At 26.8% G+C, this 22,286-nt stretch overlaps 1 protein-coding gene across 2 annotated transcripts; it reads right to left on the reverse strand.

The window, feature by feature from the left end:
* Positions 1-12,416: 12,416 nt before the first annotated feature.
* LOC109806861 (beta-1,4-N-acetylglucosaminyltransferase family protein) lies at positions 12,417-21,804 on the reverse strand. Of its 2 annotated transcripts, XM_020369394.3 has the most exons (5): positions 21,606-21,804; positions 21,208-21,506; positions 21,045-21,126; positions 20,773-20,813; positions 12,417-13,784 (listed from the first exon to the last, which is right to left on the reverse strand). In XM_020369394.3, exons 1-5 carry the CDS (start codon positions 21,764-21,766, stop codon positions 12,787-12,789), a joined length of 1,581 nt encoding a protein of 526 aa, XP_020224983.1. In that variant the 5' UTR covers positions 21,767-21,804; the 3' UTR covers positions 12,417-12,786. The 2 variants fall into 2 exon arrangements, with proteins under 2 accessions (XP_020224983.1, XP_020224981.1); XM_020369392.3 differs by lacking the exons at positions 20,773-20,813; positions 21,045-21,126; positions 21,208-21,506; positions 21,606-21,804 and adding an exon at positions 15,096-15,465 and having other exon boundaries at positions 12,417-13,952.
* Between the last annotated feature and the right edge of the window lie 482 nt (positions 21,805-22,286).

Raw genomic sequence — 22,286 nt, forward strand, 5'->3', positions numbered from 1 at the left:
CCATTTGTTCACATCAAAGGGTTAGCATATTTAAATTTATATTTATACATGCGTGTGACAGACGTCTATTTAAATTGGATAAAGTAGTAGAAGAGAGCTAAAGAAAGAAAAGTCACACTCATTATATCGCGATATATTGGGGAGAATGCGTGAAGAAACAAGCGCACGTCGATTCACTGTGACGCAAGACATTTTAAACGGTTCCAATCACCTCGCTTTTGTATTTATCTAGAAACAAGGAGCGCCATTCACATGTAAACCTCCCCATCATAATAAATACGACTGCCCCTTTCTTCTTTTTAATTTTATATTTATATCAAATTTTAAATATATTTTTAATCTTTTAAATTTAAAATAAATTTATTTTTTATTTTTTAAATTTAAAATAATTATTTTTAATCTTTATAATTTTTAAAAATTTTATTTTAGTCTCTCAAGCCATCGATAACATATATGAAAGTAATTAATTAAGATGGTTATACAATATCAACCAATTTTAATATAATATTTTTACTAATAAGAACATTAATAAGTAAATTTTATATAATAATATTTGATAATTTTTTTAACAAAATTTAAAAATTAAAATTAAAATAAGTTTTTTTTAATTATAAAACTAAAAATAATAATTTTACATTTAAAAAACTGAAAATAAATTTAAAGGATAAAAAATATATTTAAGTTTTATATAAAAACTACTTAGATTACATAGATTAGATACATAATTTTACACCAGTAATTTCTTTTTAACATTTACCACAATCTCATTTATGAAAGAGCATAATGTAATATTTTTTCGGATAATGAATAATTGTATAGAATCTGACAAAAGTTAGAAAATGTTATTATGATTTACTCTTATTAATGTTACTATTATTTGTACTGGTTTAATCGCTTTGATTTTGACCCCCAACGTGATTGATGTTAATATGGATTATAAAGTGCCACTTGTCGTTTTTATGAGAATGAATACGGATTGATGGTATCATCCATTCCTGGCACCTGGACAGCATCAAGAGTCAGAATTTTAAGAAACAGTACTTTTCTTAAGACCTTCAAATTCAATATTCGCAACATAAATACTTAAATACTACTATAAACTTTTATTAATTTTAATCAAATCAATAAAAACAATTTAAAGGAATAATCCATAGCCTAATAGGTGCTTACATATTTATAAAAATCACTTTAATTGGCTCGGTGGTAGGTGGAGATAAATGCATAAGAAATTTTAAGTTTGATCTCATTGCTGTTATTATTATAATCTTTTTATTAGTAAGAAAATATTTGTAAGCATATTTTTATCCATCATTACCATTAATTCAATGTTTTATTTTGTTTGTTATCGAAATATCCTTTGTTTTGATAAGCAAAACCTAGATATAATATTATAAATATTATTCTCCAGTAAAATACGTATTTTATCTTAATAGTTTATTTTTATTTAATAAATAAAATTATAATCAATAAGGTAAAATGTCAATTTTAATTGTAGAATAATATTTATAATATTTTGTCTATGTTTTATCTGTTTTTATTTTTTATCTAACTTTTTTCAGATAAAAATATTAGGTATTTATTTATGTTTTTATTAAATATGAGTATAAATATTTTTTTATTTATTATTATGAATATAGTTTTCAGGTGTGTCAATTTAATCTTACCCATGACATTCTCTTTATATATTACATAAAACACTTTTTTTTTTTGGTATGATATAACAATTTAACATATTTTCTTTTAAAAATATTATTGAGATGATTGTTTTGACTAATTTTAGTAATGATATGAGAAATAACATCAAAACAAAAAGAAAAATTATTTAAGAATGTCTGGTTAAGAGTGAGAATGTGACCTTCTAAGTTGTGCATTTTAATTTATATTATTAAAATTTTAAAATAGATTATTAATCACAGGTATTGTTTAATAAAGATGCTCAACAAACTTTACTTTTACTATTTTTTTTTATAATTTAAATCATTTAAATAACTGCATTTTTCTTTTACTATTTAAAGTAATTTTACATTTACCTTTATATTCTGCATTAATCAATTACGCTTTCTTGCTATAGTAAAAATAGTTTAATTTAAAAAGCTTATCTGCATTAAAAAATTGAACTCTTTGGCCTGACATGTTTAATTTGTGGTATTTTAATAGCTTCGACCATTTGGTCATTTTAATATGGATTTTAGAAAATAATGAGTTAGTGTAATAAAAGGTGATGACTAAATGCGGTGTGATTAGGTTATATATCCTGTGAATACTAATTAGGTAGTGGGTTTTGACTTTTAGTGGTATTATAAGAAAAAAAGTAGGAAATAATAGGGCGGATTAATTAAGAGAGAAAATAAAAAAAATAGATATAGGGGGAAGTGATGTACATGTACTTTACCACTTTAGGGTTTGGAGGGGACCCTCATCCTTTGAAAGGTAGCAACGTAATTGATATGCATCTTCACCAACACATGTCGCTTTCTATGAGTTTTCGTGGTTGCTTCATGGACCAGTAGTGGCAACATCCAACACCACTCTCTTTTCTTTGCTTTTTCTCACAATCCCCTCCAACCAATTCTCTTTCCCTCTTTCGAGTTTTAACAAATATACTAAACTCAACTCATTACCCACTAGTGCACACTTTACTTTTTCCAAAATCATTCAAATAAATTTTAAATGTTTTTTCTTTTCTCCTTTATGTTATTGTAAAAATTATTTTTCATTCTTTATATTTTAAATTACTTTTTTGGACTTTTTATTTTTGTTGAGGGGATACTATATAAAATTTATCTCGATAAATTCACTTATATAAAAATTATCAAACTTAAATAATGTTTGAACAAAAAAAGTTTCATATATATATAATATTTCTAGTATAGAGTATGCATAGTGTAGAATGGAAACATAATTATGCAATATATATATTTTTTTAAAGAGATAACTATTTCACTTTATATCCCTTTTTAATTGGGTAATGTTATCTAAAATTTCAAAATTATTTTTATAAACAAAGCTATTATTATTATCAAAACATAATTGAGTCTTAAATTTCATATATGCAATTGATTATTCATATTCTTCTTAAATTTCATTTACAAAAATATTTTGAAGAATTCTTACACATCAATAAAAGGCAAAATAAGAGATATTGAAATGTTTTATTTACTTACAAAGTGTTTTTGAGTACAAGTGAAGATTTTATAGAGAAATTACAAAGAAGCTACTAGTTTTGTAGGTTTTGAGAATGGAGAGTTTAAAATGGTTCGAAGGTAGATGAACTGATTGATGCATTGTTCTTACATCAGAGAGAAATTTATAATTACAAGAGAGCGGAATTCAAATGTGGAATTCAAACTAATTCTACACCAGGAATCACACTACAGAGAGATAATATTCTCTTGTTTGAAGTGTCTTTATCGTTAGTTTCTGCTAATCAACAAATTTTTATAAGTTTTTTTTCTTAGAGTGTGCCATTTGTCTTTTTGTATCGATAATTTTTATTAGTTTAATTCTTTTCTTCTAAGCTGGAGACTTTTGTTGCTTTGTGCTAACTATCTTCATTGGTTTTGATTTGACTAATACCATAAAAGGACCAAAAATTTCTTTTTCTTTCTCATTTTTATTTTTCCTTTTCCTTTTCTTTTTATAACATTTCTTGTATTCTATTTATAGTTAAAGATATTTCATGAGATTGATTTTTTTTTTGTAATAATTACAAAGACAAATTCGAATATTTCTTAAGGCCCACCTTCAATCATCCAAATTTTTGGGCGAACTATATTTTGAAATAATCGTCCCCATTTTGAAGATAAGGGTTTGGACTACTAGTTCATTCTTTTTTTGAGATTTTTTTCTTCACTTGAATCTAATGACGATACATTTGAGTTTAGTCTTGCTTTTATTTATGTATGAGACAATCCTTTTAAGTTTAATTTATTCAATGGAGATAATTTAGGGGCTTTCTTCTTAAGATTGCAAGACCTGTAATTAACTTATTCTTCCAATTCTTAAATTTTTCTTCTGATTATGAAATATTGAATTTTTTCCACCAACATACCTTAGCCTTAAGGCATAAAACCTTAGGATAAGGGGTTGTCAAATGCCAATAAAATTCATACTTATATTGCATTAACCAACTAACACTCATTGTTAAACCAAAGGTAATTAGTTTGAGGTGAGATTCTAGGTTGGGTGTTGCTTATTTAAACAAATCGTGAATTTTAACTATTTTTGGAGGGATAATGGCTTTGTTTAGTCCATTAAATGGAACCCATCTTGAAACCAGGTCAAAATTTTAGTAGGTAATTCATTTTTGTAAGGAAATATATCAATAACGTTAGGCGTTTAATTCAAGAAGGATTTTGGACCAAACTTCCTAATAATCAAAGTAAATAAAATTGGGAGGATCACATGGACAACAAAATTTCTTTTTTTTTTTGTAAAGGAATTTTCATTCCAATATTTCCAAGTTAGAACCTTGAAATTTTTTTAACTTAGAGTAGCAAATCTTTGTGGGTTTTTTTTTTGTCAAATTTTGGGGTAATTTTTGTTAATTGTGGATGTCTATCAAGATAAATTGGTAAAAAAAATTATTTTTAATAACAAATTGATCTTTTGATATCCATCCATAACCTTTTGGAGATAATTTAGAGTTAATTCGCAGTCCAATTATTCAAATTCCTTTTTTACTGATATAATTTTCTAACATGGTCTTTGAGAATGAACTCTACTAGAAATTTGTTTAGGACTATATTTTGGGTTGGTGATCAAGGATTATTGAGGAAAGTGAATTAATTAGCAATTCCAATAATAGAACCTAGGGCAGTTAAAATATTGGTAGTTTTTTAATTTTTGAGGTGCTTGTTTTTGGGGTAATTTGTGAGAATTTTTTGGAATGGTGGGGGACAAAATTATCTACGGACAAACTCTTAAATGACTATGGTGGTTGGTCTCATTTTCCTATAAAAGTTATCTAGTTAAAAAATATAGGATTGAATTATTTTTTTCTTTAAAATTTAATTTCAAAATTAAAATATGATAACAAACTTTGTCATCTTGCAAAATCTAATTTGAAACAATATTTTTAACATCTTTTTTTAAAACTTCTTTAATTGATTTGCAATCAATACGAAGTAAAAAATCTTTTATTTATCAAATTATTTTGAAATTTAGTAATACATAAAACAACATAGATAAAATTTATTTCTCGATAGTATTATATTTAAGATGACTTTCAAAAAATAATATATATATATATATATATATATATATATATATAAAGGATAAATCTATATCAAGAGGAGTGAGGCAACTACCCCCACTAAATTTCTACTATTTAAAAAATATAACATAAATTTATAATTATAAATCATTCTTATAATTTAAAATATGGTAAAAAAATTATAATGTAAATAATTACTATAACTAATTTATTTTGGCTTGGTTAATTTTACTCAATTAGATTTTAATATTAATTTTTTCGTTGAATATGAGTTTTACATTTTTTACAACTAATTAAAAATATTCTCTCAATTTTATCAAACTTTATTCCTTTTGTTTTTATTTATATCGGTATATAAAAGGGAAGGAATATGCTTCTTTATAATTGTTTTTTATCTTCATCTTCTGTCGAATCCTCATAACTTTCAATTGCTTAGAAAAAAAATTAAAATTAAGAATTTTGTAATATTTTTTCTCACACACACCATTTCAGTAATTACCTATTTTATTATTATTTTTTATTTCATTTAAAAATTTAAGCAACATGGAGTGTCTCTTTCTCTGTTAGTGTGTGCAAATAAATCTTGTAATTGTTTAACCTTTCATATTATATATATATAAAACGAAATATCAAATAATTTTTGTATTTTTTTAAAAATTTACAAATTTGATATATGTATTAATAATTTTTAATTTAATGATTGAATCATTAAAATTAAATATAAAACATAAATTATCAAGTAGAGTAAGTTTAAATAAACTTATTCTTAGAATAAGTGAATTTTAATAATTCACTTATTTTTTTTTGTTGCTTATGTAATTTCTAATGTTCTATCATTCTCATATTATTTACGTTTTTTTTAATTATAATCATTATCATTGACATATAATAGTAATAATTTACAAAGACATTCACGTTTAGTTATGTGTTGGGGGTACCACATGGATGGAACTAGAAAAAAATATTAAAGGTGGCAAAAATTTGTCACATAAAATGACTAATAAAATATCAATTTAATAAAAAATTAAATATCATGTCTTATCCCGGTCAATCTAACTTATTGCAAGGTCTAAAACAAATTTTAAAATGAGCTTTTTTTAAAAAAATATTCATAATAATATTTTTAATAAAAAAATATTTTAGATATAGATCTTGAAAAAATAATTATATTTATATATTTTTTAGAGATGGACTTTTAAGAATGAATTTTTAAAAACTTTTAAGTTATAGACCTTGAAAAAATTATATAAATGTAAAATATTTTTTTAAAGGAGCCCAAATAAGGGTCACATTGATCTTATACTTGTTAATCTTATGTCTTATGAAAGTAAATATAACTATTTTTTTTTGTTTGATAAGGGGTGCAACTCCTTTCCATCATGTTAATTTTTATAGAGATAAAATGATATATTTGATCGTGACTCTATGTTTAAACTATGATCGAATCTTAGGGGGGTGTATTGGATTAGGATTTTAAAGGACTTTTTAGTTAAAAAAAATCCTGCGGATTTTAAAAGACTTTGCAGGATTTTCATGACTTTTAAGATTTTGCAAGATTCTACAAGACTTAAAATCAGGATTTTAATGGATTCTGCAAGACTTTTAAATTAGGATTTTAATGGATTCTGTGGGATTTTGTGGAATTTTGACATTTGATAAGATTTAAAAAAAATTATACATTCAAATTTAAAAAGAGTCAAAGATAAAAATAATAAATAAAAAAAATAATGTCTAGATAAATAATAATAATAATTCTCTATAATATTCTATCCTCTTTTTATAGCATCCGCTATCAATTGTAACAATTCATCGGAATCATCCTTAATCCAAGCTTCATAGTTTTATTTCTCTTTTCATTTTTCTTTATTATTTCCTTGTGAATCTCCCATTTGAATTACTAAAATAATATATGTTAAAAAATAGTTATATAAATAATTACGGATAATAGACAAAATCAATAAAATTATATTATTATTTTTAGAAGCACACCATCATACAGGATCGAATATATTTTTGCTATCCAAATGGATCAAATACCTCAGTTATTATAAAAAAAAATGTAAAAACGAAAATATAGAAACATAAAATAATTTTTTATATAAAAAAATTAGTATATTCGATACTGAAAAAATATTTAGATATATAATTTTTTTTATATAAACAGAAGTATTTAGATATAGAGAATATATATATATATATATGATAATTTTTAACAATATTTATAAATATAAATTATTCTAACAAATATTTTAACAATATTTTCTTTTTTAAAAAATAAGTTAATGAAGGCATAAATCCTAAACCCTAAAAAATTAGATATTGCAATGTCTTATGTTAATTTTCTTTTTTTAAAATATAAAAAATCTTAATTTCATAATATAAAAATAAAAAAGAAAAATTCATAGTAAAAAAAATAAAATAATTGTTGAGTCATAAAAGGAGGAGGGATAAGAGTAACAAATTCAAGGGAAAGAGAGAATTCGCAATTTTTATGCTAAGAGGGTTCTTCCCCCTACTAAGATCCATTTTTATCTCATTCTACTCACAAAAACCCTAACAAATTCATCTTTTATATATATATATATATATATATATATTGTTGAGATTATGATATCAATTTCATCTTTCACCTTTTTCTTTTCTTAACGTGTGTCATAAAAAAAATTACCACTTAAAAGTTAAAATTTCAAGTATTTTTTTGTGTTATATAAAGGAACAAATTCAACTACATAGAATAAAATAAAGTAAGTCAATTAAAGAGAACGAACAGAAAAATAAAACAAGTCAATGACACTATCATTTACATATTAGAGTTTCACAAAATAGGAGAATGGTATGAGAATAGTATTATATATGAGTAATGAACAATAGTGTAGTATTATTAGTAGAGAAAAAATGGAGAAGACAGGAGCATAGAAAAAAAAGATGAAAAACTCACTTGAAAATTCTTAAAACACTTGAAAAATCATTTCAAACAATCCTTCAAAATCCGATGGGTTTGGATGGGATTGTTTTATGAATCTGGTATTTATAGATAACACTAGAAAGTCTTTCAAAATCCCTCTCACACAACAATCCTTTAAAATCCTTAAATTTTTGAATACCAATGGATTGTTTTTAAGTTGTAAAAAATCTCAAATGAATACCAGTGGATTTTAATGGACTCTTTAAAAAATCCTGAAAATCCAGATTGAATACCACTGGATTGTTTTTAAGTGACATAAAATCCTGATTGAATACTAATGAACTTTTTTACTCAAAAAAAGTCTTTTAAAATCCTACGAAATCCTAAACCAATACACCCCCCTTAATTTTTTATATTAAAGAATATAAATATCAAATTATTTATGTCAACAATCTTTAATAATATGACAAAAACTTATTATATATGAAGATTATAATATTTTTTAAATTTTAAATTGATAAAACTTTTTATTTTTGTATGATAAATTTCAAGAGTCAATAAATTAATCAATAGTATTGAGATCACTTAGAGAAATTTGTGCGAATGTCATATTAAAACTCAGAAATAATGTTTTACGATTTTACTGGACAAAAGGAGAAGCAAAATAATAAGATTAGAATTAAACGTGAATTGACTAAAAAAGGAAACAAGGCTAAAAATTTAAAATAGAAAATTTTAAATTATAATATGTAAAAGAAATATATTTTTGTTATAACTTTTTATAAAACTTAATATATGTTTTTTAAATCAGTAAAGTAACTTGTATAGAACTTTTAAATCTAGAGATTTTGTTTTAATTAGCAAAGATAAAGATTTTTAATTTTTTAACTAAAAAAATAAAAAAAGTTACAATTTTTTTAAAAAAGTAACTAGAATGCAACAGTGTAGGGGTTAGTTGTTGACGAGGGGATTTAAGAATATATGTTGATTAGTCTTTAAGTGTAACATGTAGACGTGAACAGAGAGGGGGCGAATTGGTTTTATAGTATAATCGATGCATGTCATTACAATATTTTAGGGGTGGTGATTGCCCTCTACAACACTATCCTGTACAAAAACTTATTATTTTATTCATAAAAAAAAGTCTAGTTGTGCGTAGGGTGTTCACAAAACTATTTAAAACTAAACTTTTTAAATGACTAAACTAAACTAAATTAAAATAAATTAAATTATTTTTTAATAGTTTAAACCAAACTATTACTTTTAGTGTAGTTTATAAAGCTAAACTATTAAAATTAATAGTTCAATTCACTAAAATCAAATACAAGCACTGATTCACGGAGACTACAAGTTCGTCGTACGGACTCGCGGAAACGTAAGGTGTTCTGTTCGGACTGAAGCACTGAAGCACATTCACGGAAATCAAATGCCATGGTAACCAGTTAATATGAAGGAGTAGGAGATTTTTTAGGTAACAGTGCTCTCACACTCACAGGATGCAAATATTACCAATTGATTCTATTTCTATCTCATTACTAACAACATACCTTTATTATTTTCCAAAAGCAAATAATAAATTACATATCAACATTAAAGCTAAGGGATTGATGTCAATGTAATATTTGTTTTGTATTTCAAATTATTTTAAATTTAATTTATAATTAATATCAATGATTTGGTAACTCAATTTAAAAATATTGATTTTAAATTTATTTTTTTAATGTAGTTTTATTTAGTTTATAATTAATAAATTTAATTTATAATTAATAATAATTTAATTTAATTGATATTATAGTTTAGTTCAAATTCTTAGAACTATAGTGTACTAATCTAGATAATAGTTTAATTTAGTTTAGTCAATATTTATTTTAGTTCAATTTAGTTTAGTGAACTATTTATTATAATTTAGTTTAGTTTTCTTCTAGTTTAGTTTAGTTTAGCAATTTGAACATCTCTAGTTGTGCGTAACAATTCTGTTTTGCAGTGGGACCTAAGTGTGAAAACAGTCACGGTGGTTTTCACCTAAAAAAATGCTGACGGTTGCTAATCAAGAATGGAAAAATCATTTGAATGAGTCTAGTATATATATTTTATTAGTAGTTTATAAGTCTAATACATTGTGTTATTTGCAATATATCAACAATCAATAATTTTTTCTCTTCTAGTTTTACTTGAGTCACAACAAACTTTAAGAAAAGATATGATTGGTTATGAAATTTTGAAGGATGTTATATTATCAAATAACTACGTATTACCCTATCAACTTTCACCATCGTGTGAATGTAGTCCTCCTTTAAGTTTGAAAGTTGTTACTGGAAAATTAAGCCATCATAATAAAAGTAAATTGGAATATAGATGGAGCTCTAACTCAATATCAACAATAAGTTAAAGTTTTAGAAACTTTTTCGGTTGCTATTGAGATTATTGTTGTCAATTTAAAAAAAAAATATATATAAATTAATGAAGAGAAGAAAAAGAAACAAAGAGAAAAGAAGTAATATCTGAAATGCTATAAAGTAAATTCTAAATATAGATGATATAACTCATTTTATGGTAGCTTATTTGTTTGATACTAATGTAAAGAAAGATATTTTCTTGAAGATATACAACATTCATCTTGAATAAACTTAAGTTAAGATAACTGATATATTGACCATCTTTTATAAAAACAATTCTTTTTTACATTTTGATTTTGTTGAATTATATTCCTTTGAGTGTTATTTTGTTTGTACTTTTATTCATCATTTTCTTCTTTTTTATTGTTAGTAGTCTCATTTTTCATATATATTTGATGTCATGTCTAAACATGTATGACGATAATGACATGGCAAAAAAAAAAAGAGAAGAAATTAATGATGGAGAAATAAAAGAAGAAATGGATGATAAGGATATAGATGATGAAGAAATTGATGCCAAAAAAATATAAACAAAGAAAAAAATAGGTGAAGTAATATAAATGTACGTGACGGCAATTTATGCATTAATGATTGTGCTAAATCAATATCTAATAATCATGGATAATAAACATATTAAATGTTCATTAATTTGATGACTAATTTTGTAATGATATAACTTGTCATTTGTCACCGCACAGATATAACATACAATAAATATTATACAAGTTTTCTACCCTAAGGTAGTCACATATAAACAGTGCATGGCATAAAAAATAAATAAATAAATAAATAAATATATATATATATATATATATATATATATATATATATATATAACGTTGAATTCTTGGAAAAGAAAATTATTTCTATCTTTACACAGCAACCGAAGAGCAAGAGGAGAAACATGTTCTAATAAGTCATATATATCTAAAATTCTAAACTGGTGATATTATCATGAATGAATTTGCTGAGCAAACCATTTAAGTAAAGGCTAAAACAACTACTCCACTACTCCTGTCTGCTGACTACTTATATTTTGATATATTTTCACAATGCCAAGGGTATATGATTTTCATATATCCATGTTCATGTTCTGTAAGAATTCTTCCATGACTGTGACGGCACAAGAAGTTTCTGATACGGGCACTTCCAAATACATTTTAGCAAAGCCAGAATTCCCGATCAGTGGAATGTCAATAGTTCACGGTATTGGTGACATCTGGACTTCGAATATACATGTCTTTATATTGATATAATATTATTTATTTTAAACAAATTCTTATAATTTTACTTTTGATTATCTTTAAAAAAAATTAGATAAACATAAATTCTCATAATTTTACTTTTAATTATCTTTAAAAAAAATTCTTAATAATAAAAACTGTGTATATATAAATACTCGGCCATCCTCTACTTTAATTGTATCTCAACACAATCGGTATTCTCTATAATTCGCACATGAAGCTAAGAAAACCAGACTCTTGCAAAATATAGTGTGTACTGTGTTGTTAAGCTACTATTTTGTGCACTACTTAAATAAGTTCGGGATTTTAATCTTTCTTTTTGCTGCACGGTAAAGACAATTTCAGATTTAACTTTTATTTGAAGATTACTTTCTTTTACTGATATGAAGTTCGAACGTGAACAGTTGAACTAAAGTGTAGATATACTTGGCTACTAGTTCTCAATCCTTCATAATATGCTACAATTACATTCACGCAATCAGTTTTTGTAGAATCCAAATCTGACTAGATACCTTGGTAGAGTGACCTTAATGTAATGATAATTTTATTCTAGTGTTGGGTTTGCACGTAATCTACTTTATTACGTAAACCTTAATACAAACTTTGATTCGTGCAAAGAAATTGCTTCCATCAGGATTTCAGGATACACAAGCAAAAACATGACAAAAAGTGATAATTTTCTTTTATAACCATTTCTTTCAATTGAAGCTCTGCATTTTAAACCTCCACGTTCCTAGTTCCCTCTTCACTTTTTCCTATACTTAACAAAGACATCCGTAGTATATATTACGCGTTACAAGAAAGTATGAGAGCGGAATGAGTTTTTACAGCTACGAAATGTGTAACTGTTACTGTGTCATCATCTTCTGTTTATACCTGCTGCTTCATATTCAAGAACTGATAAAATTATGAAGCTTAATATTATGCAATGTATCCTACCAAAATCTAAAGCTAAAGCCTATGCCGGAAAAGTGAAATGTGAAGTGAGAAATCTAAGATACATGTTACTTTGATAAAAAGGGGCATTTATTCCGGTGGTCTTAAGCAACCTCCTGGAAGAAGGAACCTAAACTTATCTGCATTCTCTATCAAATATGCAGGAAGATGAACCGCAGAAGCTGAACGAGGTATTGACCCCATCTTTTTAATCAACTCCTGGAATGAGTACTCTTCGGGGAGCATATCAAAAAGATCATCACCCTTGCAAATGATGTTCTGAATTCTTGAATGACTCAGAAAAGATTTCCGTTTCACGCGATCTGCATGGCTATAGGCAGTCATCTTGAACACAAACTCTGAAATGTACTGAAAGCAAAAGCTGCAGTGCCACCCCGCATCTGAGAAGATTATATCTGTCTGGCGAGAGTGCCGGTATAGTGTCCGGGGACCATAGATATGAGCACTGGCGCGCCAGCTGCTATAGTCTACTGGGAACTCAAATGAGTACATGTAATGCCTCAGTTCAAGATGCATTATGGGAGGAATCTCATCACACCACTGAAGCAGTTTCAAAGTATGAGGACTTGGAATCTCATCTGTGTCTGACATGAGAAGAATGTCACCGTTGGCAATGCCTGCATGGCGTAACAACGCGTTCATAGCACCACGTTGTTTTGACTCAAGCACAAATGGGTCCTCATTAGATCCAGGGACTGCAACTCTGCCAGGATAAATGTCATGGACAATCTTTTGTTTGGCAAAGGAAAATCTTGCATGGTTTGAGGCAAAATAGAGGCGTTTTGGAATGCCGGTAAATGTAGTGTTGGACTCAAGGATCACAAACTTTGATACATAAGGATAAAGTTCGTGCCATCTAATATCTAGCATGTCTAACTCATGGCTGAAGATAATGGCATCAAAAATGCGGCGAGGCTGGGAGCGAAGGGACCAGCCATGAAGATGGCAAAGGTGGTCCATCGAGACATTTTCTGCATAATAGTGAGGTATGCTTGTGAAGGGGGCAGGGGGATTGTCCCACAGGGGTCGGAAGAAATAGGAAATCTTTTGGCCGTGGATGAAAATTCCAATCAAACAAATTGGCACTAGTAATAGAAGTAACGCAAAAAGGAACTTGGGAGGTTTTCGCCTAGCAATGAGGCGTGGCCGGGGAGCCATCCCATGAAGGGGAAACATTTAATATTCTCCACTGATTTCCCCAGTTTGATGATCAGATTCAGAAAGATCATGTTCACCTGTAGCAGTTTCAACAAAAGGGATTAGAAACAACAATAAAAAGTGAACATATTCCACAGAAAACCTTTCTCCACAGAAATGAATACTAAAGTTGAGAGAAAATGCAGTATAAGTCTCACAAAAAAGATGAAAACACTTGCAAGTGAGAATTTCTTAGCATGGACCTGGTACATGCAAATATAGCACAAAGCTACACATGGAATTCCAGGTAAACAAGGGATTTTTGAAACAAGTTATCGTAGTTGTTAACAGGAGATACCCAAATTTCCAAGCATACTCATGGTTGTTAAGTAGTCTCACATAGAAGTTATTTCAATACATTAAACTTCAGTACACTTTCTTAACATGCCTGACCAAAATAGAGTATATAAATGAGAGCAATCATCCCATTGCAAGTCGCAATGTTGGTTTTATAAGGTTGAATTTGACCTAATTCAACTTTCTAAGAAAAAATGTAGACATTTATCACCAAAAAAGCAATTCTCAGGATGGATACGGTTAAACGAACTAGTTTCTGACTTTAAGAAAACAGAGCTATGAACAGGACGTTTGACACGAGAGTTGTCATATTAACTAAGCGGCCATAATTGACGAATCTAACATATGATCTAAATCTAACACTTATACCGCCAAAGCTAATAAATGATGAATCTAACTAAGCATAACTGTTTAAAGCAATGTCATTTTTTTTATCATTAAAGGAATGCCATTTAACCTAACACAAAGATTTCCATCTTTAATTGTTTTAAACAGCAATTAATAACCCGTTTGTAAACCCGGCTTAAATAACATAAGGGAACCGAATAGGAAACTAGGAATCAAGCTGTCTCTAAAACCGAACACAGAGAATCCAGAAGGAATCATTTCAACCGATTCTCGCCTTTCCGCAAATAAAAAGATAATCGAATCATTCACCCTTCTCAGAATCTCTTAAAAGAAAAAAACCGCAAAACCTCAAAGTTTCCGAAACCAGAGAAATAAAATAATAAATCCGCCTGTGAGTATTGTGAAGAGGGCATCTTGCCCCCTGACGGCAATGAAACATGGAAATTACAAAGATTAAAACAAAAGGGAAAAAAATGCGAGGCAGCTAGCAATTATGATATATCCATGAAAAAGGGGAGGAGAAAAAAGAAGGGTACCTTAGAGAAGTTGCAGATGGTGAGAAAGAGATTGGATTAGTTGGTTGAAATGGATGAGAAGAATCCATTGAGACTTGAGAGGGCGTGAAGTGCGGTAGAAGGGAGAGAGGATAAGAGGAAAAATAGGAGTTAATATCCTATTCTGAGTAGGAATTAGGAATGGGTTATCACTTATCAACAACCTTAACAACAACCGGATTATCACACTGATCTTCCCGACATATCAGTTGAATATGTGGTACAAGAGTGAAGTTGAGTTGGATTCTCATGCTTTTTAAGTGTAAGTAAAAGTTAATCTCATTGCCGACCTAAACCCAATACGAGGTTTGGAAGCGGTGAACATGACGTGGCCCTCTTTTCATTTTTTTAAGGCCTTGGTTTTACTTTTATTTGGATTTTGGAAGGTGTCAAGTTGTTGCCTCCCTCTGCGGCAAAGGAGTAGCAAAAGGACGAATTGGGCGGGGTTTACAATCTCCTTGTTATTAAGTGTTTAAATTATACTTCTTTTATGTTCTGTCATTTATGGATTTCTTTGTTGCTTATTTCCTTACAGATATTTTCTGTATAGTATGTTACTATTTACTTGTATAAATTTTAACAATGTATTCATTAATATTCGTATTTTTCAATTATTAATATCATATATGAAAATATATAAATAAATAAAAAAGTTTGAGTAAAAGATGACACCCGTAAATATCGGATAGAAAATTAATGACATATTAAAAATTTTCAAACTAAACATTGACTTAAATGATTCTTGTCGTAATGAAGGTATATCTACTTTAATTTTGTTAATTGCTTTAAGACTTACATGGCATAATTGAGATGAAACCATATGCTTGTGTCATGCTAGTATTATTTTGTATGATTTCAGGTAGTCGTGTAGAGTAGCTTCGTACCATATAGTAGTAATCGTATATCATCACTGCTACTGATTATTTATTAACTGTATTAATTGCGTTTGCATGCGATTCCCATATATAGTCAACATGGCGGCAAGTGGTCTTAGTCTTACGAGGTGAAGTTTAGTACTAATACGAGTATAAAATAAGTTAAAATATTTTATTTGTACCCACTTCTGTCGAGATATAAATATAAAAATTAATTTATACTAATTATGAAAATTAGTTAATTAATATTGTTTAATTTTATTTAAAAAATAATTTATTTTCTTCAACTATCCTTCATTTAAGTTTAATATCAAGAATGACAATGATCGTTTTTTATATAAGATTTATTTATATTTAAGATCAACATACTTTTTTTTTTTATATTCGATAATGGTGAGAGTATATTGATAAGAGTTAAAGTGAATAATAATATGACAAGAGTTAAAAATACGTATAAAAAATTCTAAATTCTTCTTGTTTTACAAAAAAAGAAAAATATTTTACGACTTCTATTTTGTTTTCTTTTGATCGTCAAATATCTATAGAAAAAAAAGGTGATGAATTTTCTTATATATCTTGATCGTTAATTTAAATATAAATAATAAGTTGTTAATCTACATATTATGAAATTTTTGTGAATGAAAAAATATGTGATTAAAAAGATATATTTCAGTAAATATTATCAACCGGAATTTTTCAATAAAATTTAGTTATCAACAAAGTTGATAAATATTAAAATTTACGCCTTATGTACGCTAAAGGAAAAGAACGAAGAATAAACATTATATAATTTATTTTCACTTGTCTAATATCTAACTAACATGGGTATTTTTCATTTATTTATTGAAATAAAAGGATAAGTTAGTGTCTCCATATTTGGGAAACTTTTATCATTTTTCAAAAGACTGGACCATGTTTGTTTCTTTTACTTGACATTTCATACCCCAATGCCAATACTAGAAGGATCATGATATATATATATATATATATATATTAATAAGTACACCCTTTAAAAAAAATTAATTAAATTTTTAAAATATTTTTAATTTTTATTATTTTTAATTTTTTTAATTTTATACTCCTAATATTTAATTTAACATTTTTTACATACCTCTTTTCCTTATTTTTATATGCATTCCCTTATTTTTTTCTTTAGCCCCACTTATTTTGGTAGGTAATTTTAATTTTTTTAATTTTATATTAGTATTTTTTCCTTCTCTTTCAATTTTCTCGCTGATTTCATTATTTGCATAGTACTCTAAAATAGTGAAAATGTCTTTTTCATAGCATTAAACTTAATGTTAAGATTTTTTGAGGGGTGAAAGAAAATGAAATGTTGAAAGAAAAAATGTGTGCTAATTTTATAGAAACTGTCGAGGAAGTTACACGTATCTACAATATTGTCGCCTACCAGTTATTTGATTTGGGTACATGTAAAAAATAAGAAAGTAATATAAAAATCGAGAGAACTAAAACTACCCACTAAAATAGATAAGGAATTAGAGGAAGACAAGATGATGTACATGAAAACTGGAAAATAGAAGGAAGGAGGTGTGTGAAAAAAAAAATAGTAAATTAAAATTTTAAAGAATAAAAAAATTTAGGCCTAATTGCATTTTTGATCTCTCAAGTATTGCAATTGTGCAATTTTGATCCCCAAAGTTTTAATTGGATAATTTTAGTCCCTAAAAGATTGCAATTGTGTAATTTTGGTCCTTCAATGTTTAATTGAACAATTTTTGTCCCTTAAATATCATAATTATGCGATTTTAGTCTTTCCCATTAAAAATTTAATAATATATATATATATATATATATATATATATATATAATATTTTAAAATTATACAATTATTTGTCATTAACGCATATATATTCATTTTTAATAAATAAATAAAATTTATATATTATTATTTTTATAATATTACTGATAAATTAATATCAATAATATTATTAGTATATTTATAGATAAACTATTAATATATACTAAGTCATATTTATCAAATTATTAGTTTATGTATAAATATACTAAAAATATTATTGATATTAATTTATCAATAATATTAAAATACTAATAATATATAAATTTTACTTATTTAGTAATAATAAATATATATCATTTGATATATTAACAAAAAAATATAATATACGTTAACTTAAATAAGCAAACAATTGTATAATTTTAAAATATTATATATATATATATATATATATATATATTCTAAAATTACTAATTTTTTAACGAAAAAGACTAAAATCGCACAATTATAATAGTTGAGGGACTAAAATTGTTCAATTAAAAATAAAAGGACTAAAATCACACAATTACAATATTTTAAGGACTAAAATTACTCGATTAAAACTTTGAGGATCAAAGAAGAATAAAAAACACAATTAAATCAAAAATTTATAAATATTTTAAGTTTTTTTTTATAAAAAAAATAAAGGAAGTGTACTTATAAAAAAAAAAAGTGTATATATCATTAGCGATACTAGAACCCAATAAGCCCAATACTCGTATCGGCCCATTAAAAACCTAAAGTCCAGTGAAGGTCGAAGAGGAGTAACTATGGAGATTCAATCAACTAACGGAAAAGGGTAATTCTGTTTTACTAAAAAAAAATTATAGGATTGATAGAGAAATTTTTCTCTGTTACACCGAAGCGTCGCCAGTTTATGAATCAAAACATATACCTAATAGGTTTAGTTTGATTCGCCAGTTTCAGAACATTTACTAACATAAAAAATAAATTGGTTTATAGCTAAAGTTCTGAATTTTCGAATTCAATTTTCTCTTTGCCGTTTCAATCTGTTGGTACGTATATTAAATAGTTGTTTTATGTATTGATTGTGATAGGTTGGAATGCCGAGTATTGTATACACCCTTCCTTAATTTTGCTCATAAAAATAAGTTACATCTCAATTCACATACCTATCAATGCTATTGTCTATTTATTTTTGGTATGTACTTGTTTGCAATCCATAGTAAACACAATATGCCCAAGCTACTAACAAGCTATACGTAATGTTTTGATGTGGCAATAATAGTTGTCATGTATATTTACTTAAATTATCAATTCATGTGAGTTATCTGTCTATCTATTTGTTTGTATAGGAAAGTTAATTCGGTGAGAAATACATATAAGACTAAAAAATATTTTTCATATACTAACATATATATAATTTATAATGATATAATATTTATTATTATAAATTATTTTTACTTATATTATAAATATAATTTATGTTGATATGTTATTAAAAAATATAAGTATAGATTATAGTAACACACAAAATATATTATTAAATTTTATTTAAAATCAATACTAAAATTATATATGACTAAATGTCTAGTGTCAAGTATTATATATATATGTATATATATATTATCTATAATGACTTTTTTTATGTTACTATATATAATATTTTTTTATAATGAGAATAATGAATCTCAAGTATGTAATTAAAAAAATAATAATACGTTAATTAAAACTAATTAAAAAATGTATAGTTAATATTTATTTTTCATAATTTTAAAAATTGAACTTCGATTGGTTTGACAAAAAAACTAGTCTAATAACTAGCTTGTTAACTCCAAAATAAATTAACTCTTAACAAAATTGTAGAATCGGTCAAAATTATTCCAAACCGGTTTAAATTGATTTAAAAAAAAAAGTCATTTTTAGTTATTAATTTAATCTAAAATAATTTCATGATAAATAAAAATACATATTTAAAGATATTAAACATAGATATACATTATTTTGTCAATTAATATTAATTTTATTTTATAAAACAAATAATTTATCTATTTATATTAATTTATAATTTTTATATCTTAATATATATATATATATATATATATATATATATATATATATATTGTGGATGTTCAATAATTATTATAGATGATAAAACCCTCTTTTTAAATATTTAAGTTGTTTAGGTAAGTTCTTCCAAAATCACTTTTATGAGGAAAAAAAATGAAAAAGATTTGTTTTACAACGTAAAATTATCTTATGCATAAGTAATTTATAGAAGCTCTTTCTTGTTAACTTCTCTAAAATGTTAATTTTAACTTGTATATAACTTGATTTTAATTTATAAAAAAATTTATTTTAATTTTTCTTCATAAAAACCCTTATTAAAAAATTTAGTTAAACAAAGCCTATTTACATACCCATAACTCGAAATTGATACTAATAGTTGAGCCATTTGATCCATATGCCCCATAGTATATGGAGAGTTGTTTTAATTTGGAATAAAAGTTATTTTTTTTATATAAATATTGCTTAAAAAATTAAGCTAACTAATATTTTAACATCATCTTAAATAAACTAAGATGAATATAATCTAATACACACAAAGTCCAAGCAATTTACGGAAAATTATCGGAGGGATTAGCTCATTCATAATAAGTTTGCATTAACAAAATATTAAATCATTAAGTAAAAAAATATTTATTAAAAGCATAACCTTGTTTCCGAAAGTAAACGAATAAAAAGAACCCGAGAGAATGCGTTCTGGTCATAAATTAACTTAATTATACTAAGTATTTAGATTATGAGTCATATTGTTACTAACTACTGTAACAAAACATTAATATGTTTGATACACAAACTACGTACTAGGAAGTTGTTATGCTTCCACGCAAAGCTGGATTAGATACAGTGAACCAAAATGGAAAAGAAAAAAAAAAGTCATCTGGCTTTCTAATTAAGGCAGAACCGACAAAGTTGACCAGATGAAGATAGAAGATTTTGTCGCAATTTAATTATGTGCTGCTCTTCACCAATTTGAGTCTTCGTGCACACCGAACGAAGCTCCTGCACAACACAACCCAGATGTACACTTGTTAATTAGGATTTACGAATATATATATGTTTTTCTGTCCAAGATGTGGTTAACTATTAAACTAGATTTTCAATGAAAACACGAATTCTAACTCACAATGGATATGTAGCAAAATCCTAATTATTATTATTATACGAGGAACAATGAATTTGACAGGGTTTTGATTATTTTTTTTGAGAATTAGAATGGTGTGATGCACTTGCCTCCATGGTACGTCTTCTGCATGAAGCCAATCACCTTCTTTGTCCTGATAAGCCAGCTCATAGGTGTTTGATTGTGGATTGCCTGTTTCAGCCGAATTAATTAATTAGTAAAGTGGAACAAGGGATGAATTAGATGCATGGATGAAGATGAATATATACGTACATTTTCCAAACATGTCCATCAAGGTTTCCTTGAGCGTCTGAAACGATTGGTGCATGCCGAGATCAACCTTCCGTGCGATTCCCACGCCCTCCATCTTCACCTTCACGTACAGAGTATTCGATTTGGATTCTACAACGCCATCAGAACCATGATCGTGATGACGATGATGATCAAGCCGTAACATGTGATCATTGTTCCCGACAACCTCGTCCCCACAATTATCGACACGAAGTTTCTTCCTCAAGTAGTTTACGGGTGGCCAACCCACTATAGCTTCTACATCCTCATCATGATCATTCCTAATTAAAGAATAATAAAAAGTTAAACACAAGAGTCATTTGGGGTTGGAAGTGGCAATTAAAAAGAGTAGTATGAGTATGTAGTATTAGTATACGTACTTGGTGATGTTGTGGTTTGGCGTCAAAGGGAGGAGAGTGAGAGTTTGAGGTGCATGGTCCAAGAGTTGGGAGAAGGTACGTTTTTTGTGGGTAGAATTGAGATGGAGGAGGTTGGAGGGGTTGGTTGGGATTGGGAGAGCAAGAGCGAGTTGAAGCTCCATTATTGATGATGCAATAATGTTAAGAAGAAGAAGAAAAGAAGAGTGAAGAAATGTGTGTATATATATATGGAGAGAGTGAGTGAAGGGGAAAAGGGTGGTTGTTAGTGGGACAAGGTGTTGGGAAGAAGGACTAATGTGTCCGTATCAATGTTTGCCTTTTTGCCGACCCAATTGCCTCTTTCTTTACTTGTTCATTTTCTATTTCTCACGCGCATTCCTCTCTTATTTCATGGACCCCCAACCAAAAATCCACTTACTACTCTTCTACACCTTTCAATTTCCCATCCACTCCTTATTTATATATATTCTATTCTCCCCGTTCCTATTGCCTTCTTCGGGGATTCATTATCAAAACTAAACATTGCAATTCACTTCGATAACTTCCAAGTATTTTTTTATAATCATATTCGTATCAAGTATTATTGGCTTTGATGAATTTTTGTGAGAATTATATTGACTATTTTTAGTCAGCTCTGTCCTCTCATATTTTTATCAATTAATGCAATTAACCGGATATTTT

Source organism: Cajanus cajan, chromosome 5 (genome assembly GCF_000230855.2).
Source record: "Cajanus cajan strain Asha chromosome 5, NIPB_CcT2T_4, whole genome shotgun sequence".
NCBI lineage: Eukaryota > Viridiplantae > Streptophyta > Magnoliopsida > Fabales > Fabaceae > Cajanus > Cajanus cajan.